Genomic DNA, 23,692 nt, shown 5'->3' with positions numbered 1-23,692 from the left:
CCAAGGTGGACACAGGTAGCCTCTCCTTTGAAAACTCTCCCTTCCCTGGCCCTGGTACTCTGGCCCTGTGATAACAGTGGCAGCCCTGATAATCTCTGAATGGCCTTCAGGGTCATTTTTCCATTGTCTTGAACAATAGCTCCTGGCTTCTGTAAAGATAGACAATTCATAGTAATCCTCTTTAGCAAATGGTCACTTGGCCACACCTTAGTGTTTTCATTTTTTGCAATGTAAATAGGCTGAGAGTTTTGCAAATCTTTAAGTTCTGCTTTCTTTTTGCTTAACAATTCTATCTTTAAGCCATTTATCTCTTTTCACATTTTACTCTAAGCAGTCAGGAGGAGCCCAGCCACACCTTTAATACTTGGCTTAGAAATAACTTCAGTTGAATATCCAATTTTATCACTCACAAGTCCTACATTCCACAAAACACTAGAACACTAACACAATTCAGCCAAGTTTCTTTGCCACTTTATAATAAGGATCATCTTTCCTCTAGTTTACAGAAACATGATTCTCATTTCTATCTGAGATCTCATCAGAATAGCCTTTACCATCCATATTTCTACCAAGATTCTATTGAGGATTATTTAGATATTCTCTAAGAAGATTGGGCTTTTTTCTATAGCTCTCTTTTTTTCTTTCTGAGCTTTCACCAGAATCACCTTTAAAGATTTTCATGCAAAATAACAAATAACCATTCAAGAATTAAGAGAGATAAGGTGAGTTTTACTTGAGCCACACTGAGGATTATAACCTGGGAAGACCTTTTCCAAAAAGGAAGAAAGCATTCCAGAGAAGCATGGTTTTCAGTACAGTCTTATACATTTTAGAACAAATACAGTAAACATACCCAGGATACACATTCATCAAAGTTTCAAAGAGGTATTCAGTTGCAAATTACCAGGTCAACATAACCCTGATGTCAGGAAAGGGATTAATACAGGCATTACCAATAGAGTCTTACCAATAGGGGGTAGGAAAGGAAGTATGCATTCTTAAGAGAGTGCATTCTTTACTTTAATGGTTAAAGCAGATGTACAATGCATGTTTTATAGGCCATAAGTCAGGCTTTCTAGTTCAAGCCAAATCAGTTTTCAACCCGAATAGTTACCTATACCTATATACATATATTTCAACATATGAAAACCTCTTGTCAAAAGTCTGTTCAGAGCAGTATAGGTATTTTATAACATGACCTCAAAATTCTTACAGCTCCTACCTATTACCCAATTTCAAAGCCACTTCCACATTCTAGTCATTTGTTACAGCAGCATTCCACTCTTTGTTACCAATTCTCTCAGTCCATTCAGGCTGCTATAACAGAATACCATAGATGGAGTGATTTATAAACAGAAATTTGTTTCTCACGGTTCTAGAGCCTGGGAAGTCCAAGACCCCCAAGGTGCCAGCAGATTTGGTTCTGATGAGGGCCTGCTTCCTGGTTCATAGAAGGCTATCTTCTCATTGTATCTTCCTGTGTTGGAAGGGGGCAAGAAAGGTCTCTGTAGTCTCTTTTACAAGGATACTAATTCCATTTATGAAAGCTCTGTCCTCATAACTTAATCACTTCCCAAAGGCCCCACCTCCAAAATGGGGATTAGATTTCAACATATGAACTTGGGGGAACACAAACAGGAGAATGGAGTATGTGGAAACTCTCAATATTATCTGAAAATTTTTCTGTAAACCTAAAACTTTTACAAAAATAATGTTTATATAAAAAAGTCAATAAAATAGAATATACAAAAAAAGACAAAAAGAACCTACAAAACCAAAATTAAAAAAAATGATTAATAAATCCTCAACTAGACTGAAAAGAAAAAGGAGACAAAATATAAATTACCAACATCAGGATTAAAAGAAAAGGCATCACTATAAACCTTGCAGACTTTAAAAATAAAATAAGCATATAATATTTAAAAAGTCAGAATAATGTTACCAAGAAAAATTACATAAATACTTTGTTAAGACAATGTAGCAAGACACTTACAAGAAGAAATTTAAAGAAAAAACTGAAAACCCTAAAAATATTAGTGAAATTTAATTCATAATTATAAATCTTCCTATGAAGGAAATATCAGAGCAGATGATTTCACCAGTAAATTCTACCAAATGGTTAAGAAGCATTGCCACATTACACAAATGTTTCAAAAAATAAAGAAGGGAGCATATCTCAATTCATTTATAAAGCCAAACAACCTTTGATACCAAAACTTGACAAGGACATAACAAGAAAACAAAATTATACCTTAATGTCTTTCATGTGTGCAGATACATAATCCTGCAATATAATGTTAGCAAACAGAATCTAGCAATATATAAAAATGATAATACCTATTGACAAAGTGGGATTTATCTCAGAAATGCAAAATTGTTTCAACATTTGAAAACAAATCAATGTAATATAACAAATTAAGAGAGTAAAGGAGAAAATATCATGGTTATCTTAATAGATGTGAAAAAATCCATTTGAACACATTGAGTATCATTGTTGATGAAAATTTCAGCAAACTAGAGATACAAGGGGACATCTTCAAAATGATAAAGAGCAATTATAAATCACATAGAACTAACATCATACTTAAAGGTAAAAAACCATTATACTATTATATAATATCATGCCCCCTATTCAACATTATAGTAAATATCCTGACCATTGTGATAAGTCCTGACAAATAGGAATAAAGACTGGAAAGAAAGAAATAAAACTGTCTTTTCTTGGGTGACATAATTATCTAATGGAAAATCCTAAGCAGTGTACAAAAATTATTGCTAGAATTAATATGTTATTGTATCAAAGTCCCAGAATACAAGGTCAATATGCAAAAATCAATTTTGTTTCTATGTATTGGCAACACAAATTGGGAAATAATTTTTAAACATTATTTAAAATAGCATAGAAAACAACAAAATACTAAGGAAAAATTCAATGAATGATACAAAGAACTTCCATACTTAAAACAACAAAAGGTTGCTGAGAGAGATTGAAGAACACCTACGTAAGTGGAAAGATGTACCTTGCTAATGGGCCAAAACACCCAGTATTGTTAGGATGTCAATTCTACCAAAAACAATCCCTAGCTTCAAAGCAATCCTAATGAAAAATGACAGCATCATTTTTCTAAATCAGTAAGCCAATGATAAAATATATATTTAAATACAAAAGACTTAGACTGGGCAAAACCACTTCAAAAAATATGAAGAGATGGTGCTGACCCCATGGCATAGTGGTTAAGTTCAGTGTGTTCAACTTCGGTGATCCAGGTTTGTGGGTTCGGATCCCAGGCATGGACCTACACCACTCATCAGCCACACTGTGGCGGCAATGCACATGTAAAATAGAGGAAGATTGGCACAGATGTTAGCTCAGGGCTAAAATTCCTAACCAAAAAAAAAAAAAAAATCAAGCAGAGATGAAGCACTGTACTTCCTAATTTTAAGGCCTACTATAGAGCTACAGTTTCAAGAACACTATGGTATTGAAATAAGGATAATTAAATAGATTAATGAAATAGAATATAGAAGATCCAGAAAAATGTACATGTATGGCCAGTTTACTTAGGCAAAAATGCTAGGACAACTCAATGGGAAAAGAATAGTCTTTTCAACAAGTGATGCTGGAAAACTATATAAACATGTGGGGAAGAATGAATTTTGACTCCTACTTCACTCCATAGAAAAAATTAATTAGATATGAATAACAGAACACAATGTATTAGCTGTAACTATAAACTTCTAGAAGAAAGTATAAAAAAGTATCTCCATAATATTGAGGTAGGCAAAAATTTCTTAGAAAAGAAGCACAGAAGACCAATGATGAATTATACTTCATTAAAATTTCAATCTGTACTCTTCAAAACACAGCATTAAGAATATAAAAAGGTAAATTATGAACTGGGATAAAATATTCATACTACATATCTCTGACAATGTTATTTCCAGAATGTATAAAGAATTGTTACAACTCAATAATAAAGAGAAAAACAATCCAATAAAAATTTGCAGAAGACCTAAACAGACACTTCAAAAAAAAAAGAAGATATGTGAATGGCCAAGAGGTACTTGAAATGTTCAGCATCATTATTTGTCAGGAAACTCAAATTAAAATCATGATGAGATTCACATAAAAACTTGTACATAAATGTTTAGAGTAGGTTTAATCATAATCATAAAAAAACTGGAAACAACCCAAATGTCCTTCAATTGGTGATTGGATAAACACGCTGTGGTACAGTCATACAATGGAATCTTATTCTGCAATGTAAAAGAATAAACTTCTGATACATACAAAGACATGGATGAATTTCAAAACCCTATACTAAGTGAAAAAAGCCAATCTCACAATGTTGCATGTTATGTGATTTTATTTATTGGAAATTCTTAAAAAGATACAACTATAGTTATTAAGAATAGATCAGTAGTTGCCATGAGTTAGGAGTGGGGAGAAGGTAGGACTATAAATGCATAGCATAAGTAAGTATTTAGAGGAGTGAATAAACTGTTCCATATCCTGATTATAGTGGTGGTTACACAAATCTATAAATTTGTTAAAATTCATAGAACAGTACACCAAAAAATGTCAATTTTGTTGTTTGACATTTTAGAAAATAAAACTTTAAAAATCACAAAGAGAAACCACTAAACACCTACTAGAAGAGAGAAAACGAAAAGAATTGACACAAAATATTGGGTGATGAAGTGAAGGAAGCATAACTCTCATACATTGCATATGGGAATGTAAAACGTGATACAACCAGATTGGAAAACAGCATGTTAATTTCTTAAAAAATTAACACACACACTTGCCCTAAGACCTAGGAATTTCACTCTAGTTATCTACCCAAGAGAAATGAAGACACATCTGCAAAAGGACATGTACATGAATGTGTACATGTAAAAGATACTTTTATTCATAATAGCAACAAACTAGAAAGAACAAAAATATTCATATATAGGAGAATGGATAAATAATTTGTACTATATTATTATAATAGAATTCCGCATACCATTAAAAATAAATTTCTATTGATAGATACAACAGCATGGATGAATCTGCTAAGAGAGTAGATCTTAAATGTTCTCACAACAAAAATGAAATGATAATTATGTGAAGTGATGGAGGTGTTAACTAATGCTACTATGGTAATCATTTTACAATATATAAGTGCATCAAACCAGCATGCTTTACACCTTAAATTTGCACAATCTTATGTATATTAATTATATTTCAATAAAGATGGGGAAAAAATGTAATGATTACAAAGAAATGAAATATGAAATATTATGTGTTGTATGTTGCATTCATATGAAGTCCTCAAACAGGCATAACCAAGACGTTATAAAAGAAATCAACTCAGTGGTTGCCTAAAGCAAAAGAGTTTGACTGCAAAGGGAACAAGGGAATTTTCTGGTGTAATTGAAGTGTTCTCTGTCTTGGTGTGGTGATTATTAAACAGTTGTACACAATTATCAAAATTTATAGATCTACACACATTAAAATTGTGGTCATTAGTGTATGTAAAATGTGGTTCAATAAGAATCTATTTAAAATGATCAATCTTGCTTATAATATGAGAAATACAAATCAAAACTTCATTGAGATATTTCCCACCCATTATATTAGCAAAAGCTGGAAACCATATTCCATCAGTGAGGCAGCAGGGAAATGGGAAATCTCAGACATTGCTGTTGGAAAAGCAAAATATTATTGTGGAAAATTAGATGATATTTAGCAAAATTACATACAAATTTACCTTTTGACTCAGCAATCTCACTTCTAGAAGTGTATTCTAAGACACACTGATAAAAATGTTAAAAGTTACATGTTATTCGTTGCAGCAATATTTGTAATAGCAAAAGAAAAAAAACAAACAATTGGAGTCAATGCAAATATACTTCAATAACAGACTGGTTGTATAAATTATGGAACATCCATATAATTGCATATTATGCAACTATAAAATGAAATGAGAAAAATCTTTTTAAATTCTGTGATATAATGATCTCCAATATATATTGTTGAGTAACAAAAAGGAAGGTGGTGAAAGTCTGTATAGTATACTACCTCATCATATATACATACACACACATACACACTCATATGTATATATACATTCACACATATATATGTATATATACACATATGTACAAACACATATATATGTATGTTTGCAGTTGAATATGCATTATATGTAGCACTTTATATTTGCTCATATTAAAACAACTGAGAGATGTGCCAAAATCATAAAGAAACAATTACCTGAGGGTAGAGACAGTGAGAGAATAGAGAGAGTGCCAGCCCTGGTGGCCTAGTGGTTAAGATTTGATGCTCTCACCACCATGGCCTGGGTTGTTTCCTGGTCAGGGAATACAACACTCATCTGTTGGTTGTCGTACTGTGGTGGCTGCATGTTGCTGTGATGGTGAAAGCTATGCCACAGGTATTTCAAATACCAGCAGGGTCACCTATGGTGGATAGGTTTCAAGGGAGCTTCTAGACTAAGACAAACTAGAAATAAAGACCTGGCCACTCATTTCCAAACAAAATTGGCCTTGAAAACCCCATAAATAGCAGGGGAGCATTGTCTGACATTGCACTGGAAGATGAGAGGATGGCACAAAAAGAACATACAGGGTTCTGCTGTGCTGTACACAGGGTCTCTAGGAGTCAGAATTGACTCAATGGCACTAACAACAAGAAAGGGTGAACAAGGTGGAGAAGACAGAGAATTAACCTAGACTTTTAAAAAATATATCTTATTTTCACTTTGGAAACTTTCAAATGTTTAATTATAAAACAAACTTTAAAAGGAACGTCTTTAAAAGAGCAAATTGTAAGAAATGAATTTAACCATTATATGAACTTAAAATTACTTTAAAACAATTTGATTCTAAATCCCTGTATATTACTAAGAGAATGAAGAACTACAAACAAAACAAAACAAAAAAACCTATTATTAGCAATCATATTCTTGGTGTTAGTGTTGGTGTTGTGATTATAAAATTGCTGTATATCTGCTGTGGATTTAAAAAAGTGAATAATTATGTTGCAGTCTTTGATTACTGGGTTTTCAGAATAAGAGATAAGAGGAAAACAGATGTAAGAGAAGAGTGGTGAAATAAAGTCCCAATAGACCTTAATTTGTATGCAATTTTCAATATGAATACATAATATATTTTCTTAAAAGATAAAATTTATTTTTGTATTCTGGTTATTTAAAAAACATAGAAATAAGATTTAAATATTTTTATTGATGCTCAGATTGTTCCACCTTTGGTCAAAAGAAGTCTCTTCTAGATGTCTCATCAGTCCTTTAGAAGCAGCCTCAGTAATATAAGATAGATGTTTGGATAAATTGCATGACAAGGTATTCCAGGTTTATCTTGCACATTTCCTAACCCAGACCTAAAATCATCCATTTCTCCGAGGAATCTTGATTCTTCTTAGTGAGAAATGGTATGTGGAGATCAGAATTTGGAGGATATTGGGCCACTAACTCAATATTTTGAAAACTGGCAAATAAAGGAAAAAAAGAAAATATTCCAATTTTCTGTGTGACTTTGGGCAAATTATTTAAGATGCTTTTCTTATCTGTTAAATAGGTTTACACTTAAAGAGTAATTTTGAAAATTAAATATGCATATTCTGTTGACTGATATACAGTATTCACTCAGTAAACATGAGAAGAAAAATAAAAATTATGAGAAAAAAATATTTACAGATATTTTGAGTATCTACACATATTTTGATATTTTTGGCCTGCTTCTTCAGTTATTTCTCATGAGAAGGATGTCAATATTTCTGATTACACTCAGTTCTACTACATACAGACATAGAATCTAAGTGCCCTAAATATGTTGTATGCAAACTTTAGATAATATTTGTATTCTGGAGATGGTTATCTGTCATATTACACTTATTAATTATATTTGTAAATATAACAGTATCATTCATAGATTACTGGTCGTTCTAATTTAGCATTTAGAACTGTATCCAATAACCTGTCTAAAAATTCCTTTATTGCTGTAATCTTTCTTGTTCATATGATTTATAACACTGTACTTTTATGATTAATCATATGTATATATGAAAAACTGGTTCTGTTTTAAATAGTGTCAAAATAAGAAATCTATTATATTTAAAAGATTAAAATGACTTGATCCTATGTATCTTAAAATTTTAATTTGAACTTTAATTAAACTTTTAAACATATGTCTTATCATATGATTAATGCAAGTGTCATGATGATTATAAGAATTATTTGCTTTTTATCATTTTGTGATTGAGTTTAGGGTAATTTATTACTTTTCCTTTTCTTAAAAACAGATCATAAGCAAAATTTTCATCAATCTTGTTCATTTTGGGGGTATAGTCTACTTGTAACAATGTGAGTAGCTTTCAATAGGAATAGTATATTTAAGAGAACAATGACAAAAGAAGACTAATATATTAGATCATAAACCTGGTCTAAAAGTGTGTTTAGAATAGTAAAGAGAACATTAACCCTTACTGTTTTAAGTATCATTTTTAAATGACATTAAATGTTTCAACTGTCTAATTAGAATTTAACTTACAATACAAAATACTGTTTTGACCCTAATCCTGTAGTCAATGTTGCAAAACGACTTTCTGTAATCATTGCCTACCCATCAAAAATGACATGAGACTTGTTTAGTTAATAAGTAGGCTTCAAAAGAGATCATGGCTTATGAGTGACTAGAACCATTATCTTGTTGAAAAGTTACTGTCTTAGAAAGGCAGACAAATGAAATACCTATATTATCAGTTTTACCAATTTCATTCTAAATATATCCTCAATTTTAAGTTGGAACATATTATTTTTTCCAATTTACTAGTAAAATATGTATTTTTAAAACTGATTTGTATTTGCCTTTTTGAACATATTACTTGTTTTTCAAAAGTATTATTCTTTTAGATCTTTAAATGGCAAGTATTGTTTACAGGTTCTAAGTTAGACAGTACAGCATAATTGGTCTGACCTGGCAAGTTATACAGAGGTAAATTACTTGTTCAGTGGTAGCACCATAACCCTTGAGAACAATGATGTATTTGATGGCAGTTTCTTTCTAGGATCCCACATCTTCCAGGATATAATTATATTGTTATTGTTCCCTCTTCTAACAGGATTAGAGACATCATTTCCCATTCAATTACTCAACAGACAGGTTTTATCTATTTGTTTCTTTTTCAAGATTTTCTGAAACCATAAAATAAGTAGATGTTTTCATTTAACTCATTACCTAATGCCTACCATGTGCCAGACACTGATCTAGGGTACAAAATTTAATGGTTCTTGCCTATGTTGGCCAAGTAGCTCATCAAACTTAAGATGAAGTAATTGGCATGGATAATAGATTATCCTATCAAAAATAGAAAAATAACTTTCCTCCTATTGAATTTTTTTTTTTTTTGATGAGGAAGCTGAGCTAACATCTGTTGCCAATCCTCCTCTTTTTGCTGAGGAAGATTGGCCCTGGGCTAACATCTGTGCTCATCTTCCTCTACTTTTATATGTGGGACACCTGCCACAGCATGGCTTGACAAGCAATGAATAGGTCTGCACCTGGGATCTGAACCTGCAAACCCCAGGCCACCAAAGCAGAGCATGTGAAATTAACCACTACGCCACCAGGCCAGCCCCTCATCTTATTGAATTTTTAATACCGGATTATGTAGGATAAAACCTCTAGCTTGGTTCAGATGAAAAAAATATTTATACACAAGAAGAAGAAAAAATAATTTCTTTTCTCTGTAGAAACACTTCTAAAACATGGCTAGTAAAATCCTTAGGTAACTAATTTTTTAATTTTTTTTGAGATATAATTGACATATAATATGTAAGTTTAAGCTGTACAAGGTGTTGATTTGATACATTTATATATTGCAACATGGTTACTGCCATAGCATTGGCTAATACCTCTATCCTGTCACATAATTGTCATTCCTTTTTCTTTTTTGTGGTGAGAGCAATTAAGGTCTAATCTCTTAGCAACTTTAAAGTTTATAATACAGGATCATTGACTATAATCACTATGCCATGCATTATATCTCCAGAACTTATCTACTAGTTGCAAGTTTGTACCCTTAAACAGGTAACTAATACTGATATTGGTCTAAGATTTTGCAAGTTTAGGTGTAGTTAGTATCTTAGCATTCTCTTTATCCCACCCTTTCTTTTGTTTTTTCTTCTGCCATTATCAATTTATAATTTTGGAATTGTAGTTTTTATGCTGTAATTAAAACTTTTTAAATGTTTCATCTATGACTCATAAAGTGAATGAGATATTTGAAGACTTTTCCAGTTAAAATATACACCCAGATTCACGGGGAGGAAGGTTTGAGTATTTTAACTTAAGGTGTGATACAACTTAGAGTTATCAGATTCACTCAAATTCCTGCACATATTTAAACACGTTCAATAGAGTATAGTGTTTAAAATCATGGAGACCATCAGGTTGGAATTTCAGTCCTGGATCTCTCAATTAATCGGGTGATCTTGATAAACACACATAACCCCTATCAGTCCCAGTTTTTCTTAAGTGAAATAAGCATAAAAATAAATATGGTACAATTATTAGAAGCAGAGTCTCTGAAGACAAATGACCTGCATTTGAATACCATCTTCTTCACTTCCTATCTCTGAGAATTTGTCACATAGCAAGCCCTCAATAAATGGTGGGCTACTACTACTATTGTTATTACATGTAGAAGTGGTATATCATCACAATTACAGTCTAGGGTAGTAAGAGGCAAAACAGGAGAATAATTGAGAATTCAAAATTTGCACTCTAACACCCTCAGGTGGGATCTCAGCTCCAGAATTTCCTAGTTGTGTGATCTTAGTAAGTAAATCAATCACTGAGTGTTATTTTCCTAAATCTCATAATGGAGAAATAAATAACATTTAACTCATCATGTGTTTGTAAGGATCAAGTGAGATCATGCATATGAAGAACTTAGCAAAGTACATGGCTCATAGTAAATGTTCAATAGAAATTATTATTATTATTAGGGAAAGACACTACTAAGAGCATTGTAATGTTCTACTTTTCCCAAGGCCTGCATAAAGCTTACTCTTCTGAAACAAAAGAGGCTCCCAGTAGAGCAGAGAAGGAAATTGAAAGTATTTCTTTTACACACAGTAGGCCCTCTCTCAATGTTTGTTTGTTTATTTTCTCACATACTAACTGACTTCCATCATGAAGACCTTGATGCTAATGATTGGTTACATTATTTAGTGGTTACATTATTTAGTCATGATTCTTTTTCTGCTCATCACATCTCACTTCTCAGAAGGAAAGGTAACATGAGAATTTAGGTTGTTTTTTTTCTGTCTGGTGATTTTGCTCTCTGTTGGTAGCACTCTTCGATTCACTCTCAGGATTATAAACTCAACTATCAACACAGATTTCTGTTTTCATTGAATCAGGAGCACTGAAAAAGAAAGGAAACATTTAAACACACACTTGTGAAAGTATTTGATATAAACAATCTTTTCCTAAAAGTGTCATTTCAAATGTGTTGGCAAGAAAAATGTTTATCATTATTGAAACTGATAAACAGCCATTGATGATTAAGTACCTAGGCACTAAAGTTTTTTTTTTCCTTTTTGCAAGTGCTGGTTATAGTTTTTAACTGTTTACCCACCCATTGTTAACTGTGCTGTTTAGGCAATATGTTATCTTACCCCCACTAGGTTCCTATAGATAACATCTCCTTGGAGCCTAGATCACCATGGTAATGGCTGTTTGAGCTACTTTTTGGGAATTAGAACCCCTTGTCCACTTCAGGCTGGTTGAGATCACCAACCCATCAACTGGGCCTGCACAGATGTCTGATAAGTGACCTTTTGACATCAAGAGGCTAAAAACTACACCCTCAGGTCATGCTGATCCTGTCATTTTGTGAACATGCATCCTATAAGGAGGCATGAAGTCTGACTATGCTTGTGGAGAACATCAATTACCTCATCTCTCCTCACCTCCAATCATCTATCTCCACATTTCAGACCACCTTGCCCCCTGCCCCATAAATATCCCTGAGTCTCCATTACCGAGGCGGTGAATTTGAGACTTGTTCTCCCATTTTCCTCACTTGGCTGCCTTGTGATTAAACTCTCTCCTGGCTGCAATCTCGTCATCTCAGTGTTTGGCTTTCTGGGTGATGGGCAAAAATGAAACTGGTTCAGTAACATTATCAGTTGTATTGTAAATTTTTAAAACTTCGTATTTTCCTGGTACTTCAAAATCCCCACAAACAGGCTGTGAACACCCAGCCATCCCCTGACTGTGACCTAGTGACATTCAAATGCACCAATAAAATCCCCTCATGACTTTTGCTTGTGTAGCCTGCCCTGACTTTCAATAAAGGCACTTGTCCTGGGGGGCCTCACTCTGTAGAATCCGCCTCTGCTTGGTTGAGCCCTTTCTCTTGAAGCTCCTCCCATATGACCCTTTGTGTGGCTTGCCCTGTCTTCCTCTTCTAGGACCTGTGAGAGTAATAAATATTTTTCACTTTTATGTGCCTCTCCATGGTGTTATTCCATGTCTGCACCTGAGTGATCATAAAAAAAAAAAAATTTAAGTAACATAATTATCCTTTACAATGCATCAGTAAACAATCACAATCCTTGCTACTTGTATTTCAATGTTTCAAAGGGAGTTAGAATTGATTATTTTATGTAACACAGAAATTAAATGTGAAATAGGAACCTTTTACAATTAGTAACTATTGTGTTACTAATTGTTCTCTGATGAGATTTGTGTGAAGTTACTATAATTCTGGGATATTTGAAAAAAATAACTATTCCTTCTTAATTTTGGATGCTGGAAAGATTTATTATAAATTGATCCTTTTCACATTTTTTGAAATAGCTAACAAGTTACCAAATTTTTTATATGAAAAAGTGTGAATCTACACTAGTGCTTTGTGACATAAAATGTTTGTTTTCTTATTTGCATTTCTAATATGCATAAAATGCATTTCAGAACAAAAAGATTTCAGAATTATCTTTATTTTCTTAATAGTCAGTTTTACAAATTATACTGTGATGAATTTGAGGGTTGTTTTTCTTTAAAATATTCTTTCATTTCTTATATTCCTTCTCAGACCCAATGAAATAGAAAACAGAATACCACAAAAATCGATAACACAAAGATCTTCCTATACTATTTAGAATATCTTCTGTCTTCTTTCACATCAGAAATCAGAATGGAAAGAAAATATTTTAAGGTTTTGTTGAAATTCCTATGTTTCTGAAAAGCCAGTAATATTTTCAGAAAATGAGTAACTAAAACACATTTCTAAAGCCAAGAGGCAACAAAGACCATCAAATTAACACTCCCACTGAATGATATTATTAAGAAAAGTTTACAAGCCACTTTGGCTCACAAGAGACCATTTCCCTGGGATTTGAACAAAGCTTTATTGAAGTTAATGGATCCATTCTAGAGACATCCCACAGGAAAATTAAAGAAAGTTTAGTGAGAAATGAAGATGTCAAAGCTTTCTTTGTTTCTGGCATTATTAGAAATAATTTGGTGAAAGCAGAGAGTATTAATTTTAACAAACTAATGGACCTCTTTTAATCACTTATTGATGATATTTGTGAGTGAATAGATCCTACAGAATAGAACGTTAATGAAAGTTTGGAATTTCTAACAACCATTGTCCATTTACATATTCTCTTTTAACTCATTTCTTTTCATATTATTGTTAAATCCGTATTTCTTTCCTTTGTCACACAAATTAAATGCTAAGTTTAAAAGCCATCATTTCATGATTAACCTCAGAATCTTAAATGTGATGATACCACCTCATTGCTTCTAAGTGGAAGTGTAAGCTCAGTTCTCTTCTGGACTCCAACAACACCAGGGAATCAGGGAGGGCAGAAGTGGAGGGCTGAATGAAAGGCTTTGTTGTTTCAGGGCAGGCAAGAAATCTCAACTCTGCTGACACTAGGGGAAGACCATGGAGGGGAAAAGCAGAGTGCCAACTAACCCCACCTTCCACCACTTCATTCAATCTTTATGCTGCCAGATGGGTGTGGAGGTTCAGCTCCGCACTGAGTTATTCTGTCTCCAGAGTTGGGGCAGGAGGAATGGAGTACTGAATTCCAGGGACTCACACCACCACCTTGTTCAATCTCCATGATTCAATGATGCTGGGTGGAGATGAAGGCTCAAATCCCTACCGGAACAAACTGACTGAGCATGGTGAGGAAGTGGGGAGTGGATTGTACTGGTGACTAGCCTCACATCAAGCTTTCTCCTTAAGTCTCTTTGTTGCCAGGAGTGGAAGTACAGCTTGTTACTGGACAGGAGCACCACCTACTTCCACTAGAGAGGGGACATGGCTGATTATCTCTCTGCTGGGCCCCACTAAAAAGTGAGAATTGAAGTTTTTCAGTTGGTATTTGACAGGAGAAAGAGAGATCCAGATAGAAGATAGAAAAAAATGTCATTCCACTAGAGTGTCAATCTGATGGTCTTTGTTGCCTCTTAGCTTTAGGAATGTATTTTAGTCTACTCTGATTTCCAAAAACATTACTGGCTTTTCAGAAACATAGGAATTTCAACAATACCTTTATTTGCAGACAACAAGATTGCCTGTTGAGAATATCTAGTAGAAATGTACAAAAAGCTTCTGAAAGTAGTAATTTTAGCAAGATTGCAAGATACAAGAAACATTCAAAAATCAGTTGAATTTCTATATATTAACAATGAAGAATAGAAAATTGAAATATAAAAAATACCATTTATAATAGCATCATAAAGTATGAAATATTTAGGGGTAAATCAGAGCAAAAAGATATGAAAACATGTACGTTGAAAACTACAAAATTTGTCTGAGAAGAAATAAAGAACAAAGTAAATGTAGAGATGTACAGTGGCCATAGGTAGGAAGATTCAATATTGATAAGATGTTAATTCTCCTCACAAATAATCTACAGATTTTCTGCAATCCAAATCAAAATGTCTGTAGACTTTTTATAGAAATTTGAGATGATTCTAGTGTTTATAAATACAAAGGTCTTATAATAGATAAAATGACTTTAAAAAAGAAGAGCAAATTTAGAGGGCTAACACTGTCAGATTTCAAGGTTTATTTTTAAAACTATACAGATATTGGCTTAATGTTGGACAAATACATCAATAGAAGAGAATGACAGTCCAGAATAGAACTGCACATATACAGACATCTGCTTTTCAACAAGAATACAAAGACAATACATTAGAGAAAACTTGTTAAACTTGCAAAAACATAGTGTTGGAACAGTTGAATATCCATATGTTAAATAAATAAATAAATAAAATTTACATCATACCTCATAATATATACAAAAATTGGTTCAAAATTATTATGGACTTACATGTAAAATCTAAAACTATAAATCTTATAGAGAAAAAACATAGGAGAAAATATTTGTGACATTGGTTGAGCAAATATTTCTTAGATATGACACCAAAAGCAAGGTCAATAAAAGTTAACATAGTAAATTGCAATTCACCAAAAGTTTAAACTTTTACTCTTCAAAGACACTGTCTAGAGAATAAAAAGAAAAACCATAGACTGGGAGAAATATTTGCAAATCATATATCTAATGAAATACTTGTGGCCAGAATATATAAAAAAACTCCTAACCTCGATGTTAAGTAAACAAAAATTCAATAAAACGATACCATTACACATCTAGTAGAGAAGTTAAAATTAAAAAAAAAAAAAAAGAGAGAGAAAGACTGACCATAATCTTTCAGTTTGCTAGGGCTGCCATAACAAACTATCACAGACTGGGTGTCTGTTGTTTAAGACACAAAAGATATTTATTTTCTCACAGTTCTGGAGGCTGAAATTCCAAGATTAAGATGTCAACAAGTGTAGTTCCTCCTGAGGCCTCTCTCCTTGGATTATAGATTGCCACCTTCTTGTGTCCTCACATAGCCTTTTCTCTGTGCACATACATCTCTGGTACCTCTTGTGTATCCTAATCTTCTCTTCTTTTAAGGATACCAGTCAGATTGGATTGTGCCTCGTTTTAACTTAATTACCTCTTTAAAGGCCCTATCTCCAGATACAGTCACATTCCAAGGTACCAGGAGTTAGAGCTTTCACATATTAATTTTGGAGGAAACAATTCAGTACATAACACATACCAAGTGTTTTCAAGGATGTGAAAATACTGGAACTCTCATATATTGCCGGTGAGAATATAACATGGTATGACCACTCTGGAAAGCAGTTTGGAATTATCTTAAAAAGTTAGACATGTGCCTACCATATAAGCCAGTCATTTAGAGAATTGAAAACTCATGTGCTCATACAAAGACATTTACACAAATATTTGTAGTAGTTTTATTTGTAATAGCCAAAAACTGAAACAACCCAAATGTTTATCAACAGATGAATAAACAGAATATGATATATTAATACAATGAAATACTATTGTTCAAAAAGTACTGATTATGGAACATATGCAAAAACATGGATGAATTACCAAATAATTAAGCTGAGTTTTTTTTTAAAGAGTAGATAGTGTATTATTTAATTTATATAAAATTCTACAAAATGAATACTAATCTATAGTATTAAAAAGCATATCAATGATTACTTGAAGAAGGAGCAGAGGAATGGGAGGGAGAGATTGCAAAGTGGCATGAAGAAACTTTTGGAGGTGGTGGATACAGTTAGTATCTTGATTGTGATGGTGGTTTTATGGGTATACCCAAATATTAAAATTTTCCAAATTGTACACTTTGTCATTTATTGTATATTAATTATATCTCAATAAAACTTTTTTAAAAAAAGACTTAAATGTCACATCTATCAAATGCAATGTTTGGCCCTTGTTTGGATACTGATTTTCACAATCTGATTGTAAAAAAGGCATTTTTGAATTAATAAAAAAAATGAATATGATCTAGGTGTTAGAAGATAGTAAGGAAATATTTTTAACTTTGTTTTGTGTCATAAGAGTATAGTGGTTATATTTTTAAAAGTCCCTACAAAAGCTAAATATGGTTAATTATGTGGAGTATATTTTCATGTATTTATTGGCAATTTGTGTGTCTTCTCTGGAGAAAAATCTGTTCAAGTCCTTTTCCCATTTTTAATAAATTTTTTGTTGTTGAGTAGAAGAAGTTCTTTATATATGCTGCATATTAATCTCTCATCAGATATATTATTTGTAAATATAGTCTCTCATTTGATAGGTTACTTTTTCACTATCTTAATTGTGCCCTTTGGTATGCAAAAGTTTTTATATTTGATGAAGTCCAATTTATCTATTTTTATTTGGATGCCTGTGCTTTTGGTGTCATAGCTAATAAAGCATTGCCACATCCAATGTCATGAAGCTATTCCTCTATATTTTCTTCTAAGAATTTGTAGTTTTAGCTCTTATGTTTAGGTCTTCGTTTCATTTTGAGTTAATTTTTTGTGTGTGGTGTAAGGTAAATGTTCAACTTCATTCTTTTGCATGTGGATGCTCAGTTTTTCTAGCACAATTTGTTGAAAAGATTATCCTTTTCTCATCAAATGATCTTAGAATCTTTGTAGAAAATCAATTCACCATCTACATAAGGGTTTATTTCTGGACTTTATTTTTTCCATTGTTCTATATGTCTGTCTCTATGCCAGTACCATGCTGTTTTTTTGTTTTTTTTAACTAAAGCCTTTATTCTATACAACCGTGAAATACAGATTTTTACCCTTTTGGCATTGCAGACTGTCAAATTTTCTGGAAACTATTACTGGTATGACTGGAAGGAAAAATGTACAACCATGCTGGGGGTCAGATCTATGACAGGAAGGGAGCACAGCTGTCCCTCGAGGCTCGGCACACAGGGCAATGGCCCAGCAAGCTCCTTCCTTCAGCCCGAGGGCCCCTCATGCAAACACACCTGAGGGCTGGTAAAGGAGTTTTTAAATTTTTTTTGCCATTAATTCACAACTATTGCTAAAAAATGTGCACCAAAAGTGCACTGTTGTATCCAACAGATAGAAAGGATTTTTTTTAAAAAAGCAGCCGGGTGCTCTCTGCTAAGGGAGAAAGACTCAGTGGAAACGTGGCATGTCTTTGCTCACTTCTTCAAAGTGTTGGAGGCAATGACCTGTCCACTTTCCAAAGGAGGCTGACCAGCAGTGAGGGACCCTGTCTCTACAGTTGTGCAGGTCAGAATATCTCAAATAGTAAGGTCTGGACCCAGGCCCATCAGCTGCCTCCAGTTGAACCTGTGAAGATGTAGAAAAGAAAAAGCATTCCCACCCCCTCCCCAGTCCATGCTGTTGTGGGGACAGGCCGCACACAAGCTGGGGAGGGAACTGGACTGGAATCAACTGCCCTCTGAAGGCACTTGTGCTCTGGCTTCGTACAGGAGGCTTGTCTTGTGTAGTTTTATGGGGGTGGACCATTAATCTATTCTGAATACAAATGACTTTGGGGAGAATCCAAAGTATTTTTTTTTCTGCCAAAAGTTGAAGTATTTATCCCCAATAAGTTATATTCTGTACAAGAGCCAAATGATTCTATGAAAGCTTTAGAGTTTTAGAAAGAACAGTGAAAAGAAATCTGGATACAGGTACAACAACAAAAATCTGCATATAAAACTCTGGAAAAACAAATACGTATATTTCCAGGATATGAATATTAACTCACTATGATATCATTTTACTCTGACACCATAAATTTTAGGTAGCATTTAAATGAAGGTAAAATTTCATCATGGACTTAAGTTTTGATGGTGTCATGCTGCTCACCCAGAACAGGAACCTGTGATGTTACCTGGCTTTGCTCATGAATAAAACTGGACACAGTGGAGGAAGGACTGAAACAGCTGCACCTCCCTGTGACCGCCACACAGGCAGGGGCACTGTGGGGGTGTGGCATCGCTGGGCACGGGCTGGGCGTACTCTAGTGTGGCAGTCCAAGTGCTGTGATCCAGCACCTGGAGCAGTGTCAATAGATCCTCCTAAAAGAACACATCTGAGATGCAATATTAAAAACAAGCCCAACAATAATCATTTATTATGAAATGAGCTGGCTCAAATTGTGCAACAGCAAATTCCTATTAAAAATAACTGTCTTAAATGGTGAAAACAATTTGTTTGATTTTAATGACCAACTTGGAAAAAGCCTTCATAGGTACTGCATGAATGGAATGTACTCTCTTAGAAAAGCTAGAGAGTGTGGGTTTAAAGTTGAAACAGTGAAAGATGTGGCCCTACCAATGTGTCTTTAACAAGTGCTAACAGACAAAGATAAGGTCCTTTGAAACAAAAGGAGGAAGCAAAGTCTGCGCTGGCCTGTTGTCAGTTCACTGCATATCTCACAGGACATAGTCTGCTCGAGGCTCTTCTGCTCTCACGTCCTGCCTCCTTGGGGACAGCTTACTCTACACATGGAGACTGGTTTCTATATTACATCTCAAATAGTCACTTCAATTGAAAGAGAATCTCGGTCCACACCAAATCAGCCGTTAGAAGTCTTGCTCCCGTTGGGGCTCAGTGGGCTTCCTAGGACTACTCTTGGGGCCATAGAGGAAGGTCAGTAAATAAATAGCCAGGAGCATTTGCCCAACCTTTGCGTGGACTTCTGACGGTAATGTGGGGTGAGGTCACCACACCACTCTTCCATATGAAGTGTTTCACTGTTCGAAGGTCCATATTTGGATCCAAAACCTGGTCCTGGCACAAAAGTTCAATTTTTTCCTCTGCCAGCACAGCAATATCCTCTTCTTTTTCCTGTTCTCCTGGTTTTTCATTATTAGAAGAGCTAGTGGTTTGGGACTCATTATCCAATTTGATGATTTTCTCATAAACATGTTCCATTACTTTCCGAACTTGGAGCATGTCACTAGCAGAGAGTCTATCTTTGTTTAAGGTTTTTGCTCCTGAAGATGCATGAGGTTGGAGGTGGAAAGGAATTTTGTTGAATTTGGGCATATTTTTATCCACAGTGATGTCAATTACCCATTGTGGCACCGTCTCATTAAGAAGCATCGACTCCGTCTCACCCCCCGAACCTCGGCAGAGCAGCCTGAACAGTGTGCGACCTCCAGCTTCACCAAAGATCACAGGGGTGTGTGGGGGCACTTGAAAATATCCATTTCCCTTCTGTACTCGGTTATCCTGTTCCCCATTTACATGGTTTACTTCATTTTCTTCTTCATCCATTGGATTCACATGTGTTCTAGGCCAATACTTGAGGAGTGCCTGAAGTAAAAGTCCCCCTAAGTTCAATTTTGGATCTGACCCATCAGGGCTGCTGAAGCCACCATCTTTTGCAGAAACCCAAGCAGCAAAACAGTCACTCTCATCCAAAGTAATAGTCAACATCCCTGTTTTTAAGTCTACTGAGAACTAATTTGGCACATATACCATCTTAAATCTTTTCTTAATTTCATCTTCAAAATCCACTTTGCCCAGATCTTCAACTTTACACGCCTTCAATACATCCCAATATGCCACATTATTATTAGTATCTTTGGTTAATATATGTCTCTTATCATTAAGAATATGGCACTGAATAATACTAGCACCCCCTTTAATAACCTGGTCAGGTTATGTACAAAGGGGTGTTATAGGATTTGTACAGTCATTGTCATAATCTCCAGAGGCTCTAAAATTATGAATTCCCTTCAATGTCCATTTATTTACTGTAGACTTAGTTGTTGCAACCCAGATTGCAGGAAGGGGATCAGCTGATCTATCAAGCTCCATCTTGAGAACTGGTGCTTTTTCTTCACAAATGAGCACCCGAATGTCAGGGTTTCTCAGATCTGTACAATAAATCTTCCTGTCCCTTCCTCTGGAATAGACATGGGTGAAGGCATCATTGACTTGCAGAGCCCAAACACCTTCATCATGGACTCAGTATGTGGCTATACATCTCTGCTGGCCAAGAGACCAAATGCGAATTGTCCCATCAGAACTGCCAGAAAGGCACTGTGTGCCATCTCTGTTCAACAGCAATGCTTTTACATTATCTGTGTGCCCTTTAAGCTTCATTAGTTTTGCACATGTTCTTGGATCCCATACCCTTAAAACCTTCTCAGTGGACCCTGATACAATGATTGTTCCCAGTTGATTCATTGCCAGGCTATAAATGGAATCTTTGTTCCCACTTAAAGAAGAAGTTGTGACAGTGTTATTTGAGGCAGTCAATGCTGTTAGAGTATTCACATCCCAAAGGAATATTTGTCTGTCCAACCCAGCCGATGTGACCAGTTCTTTATCCTTGGCATATGCTAAGGCTTTTACATAATCCTTATGTGTCCTTAATGTTGACATGCAAAATCCCTTATGTGCATTCCATACTTTTACTGTTGTGTCAGAAGAAGCGGATATTAATGTTTTCCCATTACAACAGAGTACAATGTCATTTACCCAATCAGTATGGTGTTCCATAGATGCTATATACGGATCTTGCTTGTGCTGATTGACACTCCATATTCTTATGATGGAGTCTCGACCGGCTGTGAAGAGTCTATTTAGTGCTGGATCCAGCTGCAGGGCATTGACTCCATTTCGATTGTACTTTTCCACTTCCATCTCGAATAACATAGGAAACCTGCACTTTCCTCCACCCTGCCGTGTTCTCTAACATGTTGTTTTGATTACTGTAGCTATATAATAAGCTTTGAAGTCAAGCAATGTCAGTCTGCCAAGTTTGTTAATTTTCAAGACTGTTTTGGCTATTTAGGGTCTGTAGAGTTTCCATATGAATTATAGGGAGAATTTTTCTATTTCTGAAAAAAACGTTATTGGGATTTTGATAGGACTTGCACAGAGTTTCTAGATCACTTTGGATAGTTTTTCATCTTAATATTAATTCTTCCAATCCTTGAATATGGGTTATCTTTCCATTTACTTATGTCTTCTTTAATTTCTTTCAGCATATAATAAGTGAAAATATTTACCAATCATATATTTGATAAAGGAGTTGTTTCCAGAATATATTAAGAACTATTATCATTTAATAATATAAAATAAATAAATTTAAAACTGTATAAAAGATTTGAATCAACATTTCTCCAAGTAAGATATACAAATGGCCAATAAGCACCAGAAAATATACTCAAAATCAATTAGTTATTTGGAAAATGGTAATCAAAACCATGATGAGATGGCACTTCAAACTACTAGGATGGCTAAAATCAGAAAGACAGAAAAATACCAAGTTTTGGTTAAGAGGCAGAGAAACTAGAATACTCATACTTTGCTAACCATGATGCAAAATATTGCAACTTCTTTGTAGATCTACTGTCTGCAAACTGGAGGACCAAGAAAGTCAGAGGTGTATTTCCAGTTCAAGTTCTACAGCCTGAGAACCAACGAGAGTACTGATAGTGTAAGTCTCAGTCTGAGAACAGAAGAAGACCAATGTCCCAGCTCAAGTAGTCAGGCAGAGACGGCAAATTCTACCTTCCTCCACCTTTTTTTTTTTTTTTCTCGTCAGACACACAATGGATTGGATCACGCCTACCTACATTGGAGAAAGCAATCTGTTTTACTCAGTCTACCAATTCAAATTCTAATCTCTTCCATAAACACCCACAGAGACACACCCAGAAATAATATTTAACCAGATACCTGGGCAATTCATGGCCTAGTCAGTCAAGCTGATACACAGAATTAACCATCACAAATGCATGTTTTGTTGACTTGGCACCCATACATATCTCCTTAAACCATAGTTAGTCTCAAAATAAAGACAATAGCAAGGTAATAATTCCACCTAACGTGATACAACTATCCTGTGTACAACTGAAAATGCACTAACTCCTTGCTTAGAAGAGGAGATAAATCCCTTGAGTGATATTTGCTCTTCCTGTTGATATCCTGTAACTTAAATACTCTAATATCAAAGTGACAATATTTATGATATAGAGTCAATACATTGTATGTCACATGAAAGGGAAATAAGAGAGGAGAGAAAACAAATGTTTGATATATATATGCACATATATGCACACACACACTCTATACGGACACACATACAAACATACCCACACACAAATGTATTCATAGAAATGTAAGGAGGAAACACTCATGACAATTACAGTCCTCATTTCTGTAACTGGTCACATGGTCATAGCTGGTATTTATAACTACCTTTTATCATTACCCATTCTGTAGTCTCTTTGTTGTCAGCAAGCACCTCAGGAGGTTGTGGCTCTTTACCTGGTGGGGTGACCCAAATCTTCAATTCTGAAGGGTCTGGGCCCTTAGTAGTCCTGCCTGGATTGAGTTGTTGTAGTTATCCACTGACCTTAGTCACAGGACATGGTAACACTAAGAGATGCCATAAGGGTTCTCCTGAATTTCAGACACACTCTTCCTTACCTCCATTGTAGAGTAGTAGTACAACGTCCTCTTAATAGTCAGGATCAATCACCACAGTCAGCACAGTAATTTCCCTCTTTGCCTGTTGATTCAGAGGCATGAGGGGCCCAAAGTGGCTGTGTGGCAGACTTAAATTCCAGTTCAATGGAATCATTTTTGTATCTCTTGGTGGAAGCATTCCTCATTTTGGAATTAAGAACTCTAGGGCAGCAGAGCATAAAGTTACCAGAACAGAAGCAAAAATTTTGCTAGTGGGTCATTAGGGATAATAGTGAGTGGTGCCACTCCTATTTCTATACTTAAGTCTTGAATCCATGAATCCTGGCT

General features: G+C 34.6%; 1 protein-coding gene across 1 annotated transcript; it reads right to left on the bottom strand.

Annotated features, from left to right (window-relative positions):
• Positions 1-19,565: 19,565 nt before the first annotated feature.
• On the bottom strand, positions 19,566-21,601 carry LOC131400315 (WD repeat-containing protein 48-like). Its single transcript, XM_058535089.1, is given in 2 exon segments — positions 19,566-19,640; positions 19,643-21,601. Coding segments are annotated over 2 exon segments (2,016 nt in total). The 5' UTR covers positions 21,584-21,601.
• Positions 21,602-23,692: the final 2,091 nt, after the last annotated feature.

Source organism: Diceros bicornis, chromosome X, assembly GCF_020826845.1.
Source record: "Diceros bicornis minor isolate mBicDic1 chromosome X, mDicBic1.mat.cur, whole genome shotgun sequence".
Taxonomy (NCBI): Eukaryota; Metazoa; Chordata; class Mammalia; order Perissodactyla; family Rhinocerotidae; genus Diceros; species Diceros bicornis.
This window is presented reverse-complemented; position numbering and strand designations above follow the sequence as displayed.